The sequence below is a fragment of the Rhincodon typus genome, chromosome 21 (genome assembly GCF_021869965.1).
Source record: "Rhincodon typus isolate 14 chromosome 21, sRhiTyp1.1, whole genome shotgun sequence".
Lineage (NCBI taxonomy): Eukaryota > Metazoa > Chordata > Chondrichthyes > Orectolobiformes > Rhincodontidae > Rhincodon > Rhincodon typus.
In genome coordinates, this window is record NC_063352.1 from 14,173,512 (window position 1) to 14,183,576 (window position 10,065).

The following is a 10,065-nucleotide window of genomic DNA, read 5'->3' on the forward strand; positions in this document are numbered from 1 at the left end:
AGTATCCTTTTTTTGGGGGGTGGGGGTGGGGTTTGGGGTGGTGTTGTATGGGGCAAGAAAAGAATTGAACAGAATTCCCACTCTTGTGGCGAGATTTAATGTTTGCAGTGTGGGACTTGCTCACCTATCGAGCATTTAATTGCTCAGCATTGAACATTGCACGTGATTTAGGACCACAGGCAGCGCCGTTGAGAGTGGAGACTGTTGAAATTTGTGTTCCAGAGAGTTGGACAGAGATTGTTGTTAGATCCTTAAGGAGTTCTAAAGTGAATGAGAAGGGCTGAATGTTGCAGAGAAGGATATGTGGAAGGGGGAACTGAAGGAGTTGAAGTAAGGTCAGTGGGTGGCTTTCATAGCCTCCACTTCCTGATCTAATGTCCCTTGATTGGAGGCAGAGTTTCTGAAAGAGTTTGCTAGCTGATCTTCGAGCCCAGAAAATCTGTGTAACTCCTGAGCCACAATAACTTCAAGTGAACTTGGACAAAAATACCACAGATAATTTGATGACTTGGAAGAGCACTTCTGGATACAAAAGAAAGCTAGTGACCGGGATGGGCTCTTGTGGCACAGTAGTAGTGTCCCTATCTCTGGACTAGGACACCCTGGTTCAAGTCCCACATGCTCCAGAGATGTCATAGCAAATCTGAACAGGTTGATTTAAAAAAAATGTTATTTGGATTTTGAGTCAAAATTAGTCTGAAGTTACCAATACTCATTGTTTCAGAGATAGCAGGAACTGCAGATGCTGGAGAATCTGAGATAACAACGTATAGAGCTGGATGAACACAGCAGGCCAAGCAGCATCAGAGGAGCAGGAAGGCTGACGTTTCGGGCCGAGACCCTTCTTCAGAAATGGGGAGGGGAAGGGGGTTCTGAAATAAATAGGGAGAGAGGGGGAGGCGGATAGAAGATGGATAGAGGAGAAGATAGGTGGAGAGGCGACAGACAGGTCAAAGAGGCAATGATGGAGCCAGTAGAGGTGAGTGCAGGTGGGGAGTTAGGGAGGAGATAGGTCAGCCCAGGGAGGATGGACAGGTCAAGGGGGCAGGATGAGGTTAGTAGGTAGGAGATGTGTTGGGGCTTGGGGTGGAAGGAAGGACAGGTTAGGGAGGCGGGGACGAGCTGGGCTGGTTTTGGGATGCGGTACGGGGAGGGGAGATTTTGAAGCTTGTGAAGTCCACATTGATACCATTGGGCCACAGGGTTCCCAAGCAGAATATGAGTTGCTGTTCCTGCAACCTTCTGGTGGCATCATTGTGGCACTGCAGGAGGCCCAGGATGGACATGTCATCTGAGGAATGGGAGGGGGAGTTGAAATGGTTTGCGACTGGGAGGTGCAGTTGTTTAGTGCGAACTGAGCGTAGGTGTTCTGCAAAGCGGTCCCCAAGCCTCTGCTTGGTTTCCCAGATGTAGAGGAGGCCACAGCGGGAACAGCGGATGCAGTATACCACATTAGCAGATATGCAGGTGAACATCTGCTTGATGTGGAAAGTCTTCTTGGGGCCTGGGATGGGGGTGAGGGGGAATGTGTAGGGGCAGGTATAGCACTTCCTGCGGTTGCAGGGAAAAGTGGTGGGTGTGGTGGGGCTGGTGGGGAGTATGGAGCGGACAAGGGAGTCCCGGAGAGAGTGGTCCCTCCGGAAAGCAGATAAGGGTGGGGAGGGAAAAATGTCTTTGGTGGTGGGGTCAGATTGCAGATGGTGGAAGTGTCGGAGGATCTGGATGTTAGTGGGGTGGTATGTGAGGACGAGGGGGATTCTGTTTTGGTTGTTATTGCGGGGAGGGGGTGTGAGGGGTGAGTTGCGGGAGACACGGTCGAGGGCGTTCTCAACCACTGACGGGGGGCAGTTGCGGTCCTTGAAAAATGAGGACATCTGAGATGTACGGGAGTGGAATGCCTCATCCTGGGGGCGGAGGCGAAGGAATTGGGAATAGGGGATGGCATTTTTGCAGGAAGGTGGGTGGGAGGAGGTGTACTCTAGGTAGCTGTGGGAGTCAGTGGGCTTGAAATGGATATCGGTTTCCAGGTGTTTGCCAGAGATGGAGACAGAGACGTCCAGGAAGGAGAGAGAGGTATTGGAGATGGTCCAGGTGAACTTAAGGTTGGGGTGGAAGGTGTTGGTGAAGTGGATGAACTGTTCGAGCTCCTCGTAGGAGCACGAGGCAGCGCCGATACAGTCATCAATGTAACGGAGGAAGAGGTGGGGTTTAGGGCCAGTGTAGGTATGGAAGAGGGATTGTTCCACGTAACCTACGAAGAGGCAGGCATAGCTTGGGCCCATGCGGGTACCCATGGCCACCCCCTTTGTCTGTAGGAAGTGGGAGGAATTGAAAGAGAAGTTGTTGAGTGTGAGGACGAGTTCGGCTAAGCGGATGAGGGTGTCAGTGGAGGGGGACTGGTCGGGCCTGCAGGACAGGAAGAAGCGGAGGGCCTTTAGGCCATCTGTATGGGGAATGCAGGTGTATAGGGACTGGACGTCCATGGTAAAGATGAGGTGTTGGGGACCAGGGAATTGGAAGTTCTGGAGGAGGTGGAGGGCGTGGGTGGTGTCACGGACGTAGGTAGGGAGTTCCTGGACCAAGGGGGAGAAAATGGAGTCGAGATAGGTGGAGATAAGTTCGGTGGGGCAGGAGCAGGTGGAGACAATGGGTCGACCAGGGTAGTCAGGTTTGTGGAGTTTGGGAAGGAGATAGAAGCGGGTGGTGCGGGGTTGGGGAACGATGAGGTTGGAGGTTGTGGTTGGAAGGTCACCTGAGGTGATGAGGTTGTGGATGGTTTGGGAGATGATGGTTTGGTGCTCAGGGGTGGAGTCATGATCAAGGGGGCGGTAGGAGGAGGTGTCGGAGAGTTGGCGCCTGGCCTCGGCGATGTAGAGATCAGTACGCCATACTACAATTGTGCCTCCCTTGTCCGCGGGTTTTATGTGAGTTTGGGATTGGAGCAGAGGGCTGCATGTTCTGCGGGGGAGAGGTTGGAGTGGGTGAGAGGGGTGGAGAGGTTGAGTCTTTTGATGTCTCGATGGCAGTTGGAGATGAAGAGGTCGAGGGAGGGTAGGAGGCCTTGGGGTGGTGTCCAGGAGGAGGGGGTGTGTTGGAGGTGGGAGAAGGGGTCAGTTGAGGGAGAGTTAGGCTCACGGTTAAAGAAGTAAGCGCGGAGGCGGAGGCGTTGGAAAAACTGGTCCATGTCCAAACGTGACCAGTATTCGTTGATGTGTGGGTGGAGGGGGACAATGGTGAGCCCTTTACTGAGGACTGACAGTAAGGGGGAGGTGCCGGCGGACAAGGGAGGCGCAGTTGTCGTATGGCGCACTGACCTCTGCATCGCCGAGGCCAGGCGCCAACTCTCCGACACCACCTCCTACCGCCCCCTTGATCATGACCCCACCCCTGAGCACCAAACCATCTCCCAAACCGTCCACACCCTCATCACCTCAGGTGACCTTCCACCCACAACCTCCAACCTCATCGTTCCCCAACCCCGCACCGCCCGCTTCTATCTCCTTCCCAAAATCCACAAACCTGACTACCCTGGTCGACCCGTTGTCTCCGCCTGCTCCTGCCCCACCGAACTTATCTCCACCTATCTCGACTCCATTTTCTCCCCCTTGGTCCAGGAACTCCCTACCTACGTCCGTGACACCACCCACGCCCTCCACCTCCTCCAGAACTTCCAATTCCCTGGTCCCCAACACCTCATCTTTACCATGGACGTCCAGTCCCTATACACCTGCATTCCCCATATAGATGGCCTAAAGGCCCTCCGCTTCTTCCTGTTCCGCAGGCCCGACCAGTCCCCCTCCACTGACACCCTCATCCGCTTAGCCGAACTCGTCCTCACTCTCAACAACTTCTCTTTCAATTCCTCCCACTTCCTACAGACAAAGGGTTGGCTATGGGTACCCGCATGGGCCCAAGCTATGCCTGCCTCTTTGTAGGTTACGTGGAACAATCCCTCTTCTGAACCTACACTGGCTCTAAACCTGTTACATTGATGACTGTATCGGCGCTGCCTCGTGCTCCCACGAAGAGCTCGAACAGTTCATCCACTTCACCAACACCTTCCACCCCAACCTTAAGTTCACCTGGACCATCTCCAATACCTCTCTCTCCTTTCTGGACGTCTCTGTCTCCATCTCTGGCAACCACCTAGAAACCGATATCTATTTCAAGCCCACCGACTCCCACAGCTACCTAGAATACTCCTCCTCCCACCCACATTCCTGCAAAAATGCCATCCCCTATTCCCAATTCCTTCGCTTCCGCCACATCTGCTCCCAGGATGAGGCATTCCACTCCCATACATCTCAGATGTCCTCATTTTTCAAGGACCGCAACATCCCCCCCCTCAGTGGTCGAGAACACCCTCGACCATGTCTCCCGCATTTCCCGCAACTCATCCCTCACACCCGCTCCCCGCAATAACAACCAAAACAGAATCCCCCTCGTCCTCACGTACCACCCCACTAACCTCCGGATCCAACGCATCATCCTCCAACACTTCCACCATCTGCAATCTGACCCCACCACCAAAGACACTTTTCCCTCCCCACCCTTATCTGCTTTCCGGAGGGACCAGTCTCTCTGGGAATCCCTTGTCCCCTCCCGCCCCACCACACCTGGCACTTTTCCCTGCAACCGCAGGAAGTGCTACACCTTCCCCTACACCTCCCCCTCACCCCCATCCCAGGCCCCAAGAAGACTTTCTACATCAAGCAGATGTTCACCTGCACATCTGCTAATGTGGTATAATGCATCCACTGTTCCCGTTGTGGCCTCCTCTACATCGGGGAAACCAAGCGGAGGCTTGGGGATCGCTTTGCAGAACACCTACGCTCGGTTCGCACTAAACAACTGCACCTCCCATTCGCGAACCATTTCAACTCCCCTCCCATTCCTCAGACGACGTGTCCATCCTGGGCCTCCTGCAGTGCCACAACGATGCTACCCAAAGGTTGCAGGAACAACAACTCCTATTCCGCTTGGGAACCCTGCGGCCCAATGGTATCAATATGGACTTCACAAGCTTCAAAATCTCCTCTCCCCGTACCGCATCCCAAAACCAGCCCAGCTCGTCCACGCCTCCCTAATTGTCCTTCCTCCCACCTATCCCCTCCTCCCACCCCAAGCCCCACCCCCATCTCCTTCCTACTAACCTCATCCTGCCCCCTTGACCTGTCCGTCCTCCCTGGACTGACCTATCTCCTCCCTACCTCCCCACCTACACTCTCCTTTACTGGCTCCATCCCCACCTCTTTGACCTGTCTGTTTCCTTTCCACCTATCTTCTCCTCTATCCATCTTCTATCTGCCTCCCCCTGTCTCCCTATTTATTTCAGAACCCCCTTCCCTTCCCCCTCCCCCATTTCTGAAGAAGGGTCTCGGCTCGAAACGTCAGCCTTCCTGCTCCTCTGATGCTGCTTGGCCTGCTGTGTTCATCCAGCTCTACACCTTGTTACCAATACTCATTGTTTTGTTTAACTGCATATGGCCAGTTAACTACAGAAATCAGGAACTGATTGGGGGAGATGGTAATGGTTGTCACTGGATTTGCATTCCACAGGCCAAGGTTAATGCTCTGGAGACATGGATTCAATTCCCGCTGGCAGCTGGTGAACTTTGAATTCAGTTAATCAATCTGGAATATAAAGTCAGTCTCAGTAACGGTGGCCGTGCAAACGATCATCATATTTTTTATTTATTCATGGAATCAGGGTGTTTTCTAAAATGGATTTATGGTTTGAGATTTAGAAATCATAACATTTTTTTACTTCTCAGTTATCTCAACCATTCTCTTGATTCTATCTTTCTTTGTATCTTCCACTTTTTGCATATGTTTTGGCATTGGATGAAATGTTTTAATTTACACTTCCTGGTTGACACCCTGTGCACCTATGTAGAATATTCCTCAATCTAATTATGGAGATGCACAGTCTTGTTCATACAGGACTCAGATTTTCAGTAGAGGGTGCCATGCAGAAATAGCTTTCTAATCACAACAAGTTCCTGTGCCTGGACAAGTGCAAGTGTAATGAACGCTTGCCATCATCCATTTATCTTTACAAAATTCCAGGCCATTAAGTTCCATCATAAATCAAGAGACTTGAGCACATAATTTAAGCTGACATTTGAGTGAAGAAGTGCTACGATATCTTCTAGGTGAAAGATTTTGGAGACCAGGCAGGGAGGTGGAGTTCAGACTGAGATGAGATAAGATCTCATCGAATCAAATGGCAGAAAAGGCTTGATGGGCTGATTTGGCTTCCCTTGCTCCTAGTTCTTTTGTTCTTATGTGGTTGTTAAACTGAACGTCCGCAGAGTTGTTACATAGATGTAAAAGGTTTGAAGAATAGGGAGGAAGATTACCTAGTGTCCTAGCCAGCATTTATTCCTCTATCAACAAGAAAACATGCAAATTAACCAGGCACTATCCCATTCATGAACCGACATTAAAATTACATACTTCTTTCAAAAGTATGGATGTGATGGTGTAGTAACTGTAATTGGATTGACAATCTAGAGTCCTGGACTGATCATGAGTTCAAATCGCCATCGAGGCAGTTTATGAATTTGAATGCAGGGTTTTTTAATGATATGGAAATTTAAAAAGAAGTATTTGTGGAAGTGATCATGAAGCTATTGATTATTTTAAAAGGTTCATAATGAACTGAGCCTCCCTGATCTATGTGACCCAAATTTCTCAATGGCTGGGTTGACACTTAACTGCTCTGTGACTTCTAAAGTCACTGAGTTTATGAAAGCATATTTTAAGCAACTATAAATGGCAACTTTGTCAGAAATGCCCAAATCTTGCAAATGGCTTTTTTTTTTAAATTTAATTTGCCACAAAGCCCTTTTAGAAATCCTGAGGACATGAAAGCTCTCTATTAAATGTATCATTCTTTTTATACTATTTCAGGAGTTACGGCCTTTATGAGAGGGATTGAAAACCTGGTGAGAATTGGGGGTGTTGGTGTGGGAGACACAATGAAGTTTAATAATGCAAGGCGACAGAAACTCCATTTGCTGCTGCACAGCCAGAATCAAAAGTTTCACAAAATATTTATGATGAAACACTATCAGTGAGAATTTGCTCTGATATTCTGTGATTACTTACATTCCAGGAGTCTGCCAGAAATGACTCAGTGGATGTTGTGAATGCGGAATCTAAGAACAGCTTGAAGCTAGAGTCTAATGACAGTCTGCAACCAAAACTTTCACCTCATCATATCTTGGTTCCACCATTAATGTACTCCACTCCATTGTCTCCAAAGGTCACCCCTCCGCCTTCGCCACTGTTGACACAACGCAGCAAGCAATCGAGTGTGCGCACACACAGGCAGGTCTACAGCCAGCGCAGTATCCCAAGCCGTTCGCCCAGTCACAGCAGTGACAGCAACAGCCCAGCAAGCTCCTTTCTCAACTCTGTGGATCCAGCCGATGAAGAAGTGAGGTACATCAACAGCTCAATGAGAAACTGGAAGCGACAGTCCGAAGTGAGAAGCCTTTCATTATCACCTTTCCTCTCGCTTAACCTGTCGACTGTGGCTTTAAAGAACTCTAACAGTACAGCAAGTTTGACAGGAATTGGAAGGGAAAAAGACTTGAAGAAGTTCTATAGTGTTGACGCGCAGGGATTACTGGCGAAGCCTTCTTGGGCAGACGATCTAAGGAGACATTCAATTGAAATATGTCCATCAATTGACGATGAAGATTCAAATCTACAGTTAGAAGTTCCATTTTCTACTGAAGAAAAGCGAGAGCCTTCTGTCCATGTCCAGTCAGATTCTGAGTATATCCTTGCAGCTCAAAGAAAGAAAAAAATGAGTCCACCTTGTATCTCAATAGAGCCTCCCATGGAGAGTGAAAGTGGGCCAACTTCTCATACTGCAGTGTGTGAAGCCAGGATGCATTTACGCAAGCGCACACTATCCTTTGAATCCATGGCTCATAGAGATTCTCTAGAACTCGGAGATTTGCAGCCTGGGAGTCAGACCTCAATAACAGACCAACGAATTCCCCAGCCCTGTCAAAGCAAGCATCTTACCATTCCAGACTTATCATTCGACCACTCAGATGTGAGTTCATTAAGCAGTTTATCTGACCTGTTTTCTGACAGCAATCACTCAACCCCTTCTTCTAGTATCTCTGCAGATTCAAGGGTAGAATTACTGGCCTCCAAACGGAAGAAAATAGACCATTTAAAAGCATCAAGTGAAAACCCTGATATTCATAGGCCTGAAAATAGTAAAGAGGTGCTTAGCGTCACCAGTACGCCTCTTAGGAAGCGGGGGCTTGTCCGTATGACAAGCACACGAGAAGACACAGATGATCTTGTGGTATAGCTGAGGAAGATAAATTTTCTGGAGGAAGAAAAGACTTATACCAATCAATCACTGTAAAATGGAGATTATTACTCTGTCTAATGATACTTGTTGATCCCTTGTCATTGCTTCAAGGATTTTGTAAGGAGATGCAAAAAAAAGGGATATGCAAACATTTTTTTCAATGGAACTTGAGTAGCTTCCCATAGCTCAATCACATTGATTTGAGTCAGATTTGTGTGTACAGGCACTTTATTGTGCAAAGCCACAGTATGCACAAGTGCAGAAAAGATGAGAACTGTACAGTGATGTAATGTTTGCCATGTATATATAAATAATTATGTATTAGTGATAAATAATTTAATTATGTCTTCATAATGCACATATTTTTATATAGAACTGTAATGTTTTGCACACTTAAAATCGAATTCCAAGTTGAGTGGCGTTTTCTGGTGTTTAAGTGGAATGTATATAATTTAGACTTTTTTTTCCTTTCTGCTTGCTCATGCTAGCCTCATTCTAAATGTTTACTTTTCTATCGTAACATTTACTGAGAACCAAATTACTACTGGATTGTAGTCAGTGCAATAATAGACTAATTCATTGTTCATTTTTTAAAGAAAGAATTAAGTCTTCAACCAGGTTAAATTGCAATAAATTAAAGAAATCGTAGAGAAAAAAGGCACACTAATATTAGGGACATGTCAAACAAAAAAAAATGAAAATATCTAAAGGCAAGTTATTTATTCAATTCCATTTTATTTGCAGTTTGGTAAGTTATTAATGGTATTTGTGAAGTTACATACATTTCCTGGTCAATATTGTTAAATGTAACCTTTGAAAGCAAATCTGTTCATGTTTACTATATTGCATCCATCATGCGAGGAATAACTGTAACTTCATTTTTAAATGCTTGTTAATGTGTTTAACTTTTTTTAGCTTTGGGCTAATCTGTTTCACAAAAGTATGTTCGAATTGTTTCTAAATGTACAATAAATCAGCACTTCTGTCTTAAAAATATCCTGTATTTTCATTACATTGTGAGTACTACTCATCCCGGTTTGGTAGCAATAATAACAGATGAGCATGAGAAAACAAAAACTATCTTCACCTCTATGGTAAGTTCTTTTCTTTCCATTGTACCACAACACTTCCTGATTCAGACAAGTAAATCTGGAGAAACAACTTTGACATTTAGATGGTGTTCTGAAATTTGATGTAAGATCAGGTTTTAGTGTGAGGGTTTTTTAAAAGTTTGTCCAGCTTACCTAAATAAAACTATTGGAAGTTGGAAGGGAATAATTCCAATATGCTTATAACATTATGGTTGTATTTCAGGGAGCTTATCCAGAATACAACTGCGAATGATGATTAAGAGACAACACAATTACAGATTGCTGGTCATAATTTTTGATAGTTTACCAAATGCATTATGGAAGTGGAAACAAATGTACTATACTGATGGGAATGGTTGTTCACTGAATTGGAACATTGCCCCTTTCCTGATATGTGGATTTAAAAATAGTCAAATGAGATGTAAGTTTCTTTTCCATTAAGTACAAGATGAAATTAATTTTGAATTTGTTTAATCCACTTTAAGCAAGGATAAAGTTACCATAATTGGATGTCAGTTGGCATTGATAAACCTGTCTTATTTGAAAAAGGATACAAGCATAGAACATAGAACATAGAACATTACAGTGCAGTACAGGCCCTTCGGCCCTCGATGTTGCGCCGACCTGTGA

General features: G+C 46.6%; 1 protein-coding gene across 1 annotated transcript in view; it reads left to right on the forward strand.

Moving 5' to 3' along the window:
- LOC109933425 (voltage-dependent T-type calcium channel subunit alpha-1H-like) overlaps nucleotides 1-9,338 on the forward strand; it is a 260,784-nt gene extending 251,446 nt beyond the window's left edge. The window contains exon 31 of the mRNA XM_048609686.1: nucleotides 7,121-9,338. Within this exon, the coding sequence (XP_048465643.1) occupies nucleotides 7,121-8,341 (1,221 nt within the window). The 3' untranslated portion in view covers nucleotides 8,342-9,338. The remainder of the gene's footprint in view (nucleotides 1-7,120) is intronic.
- The last annotated feature ends 727 nt before the right edge of the window (nucleotides 9,339-10,065 follow it).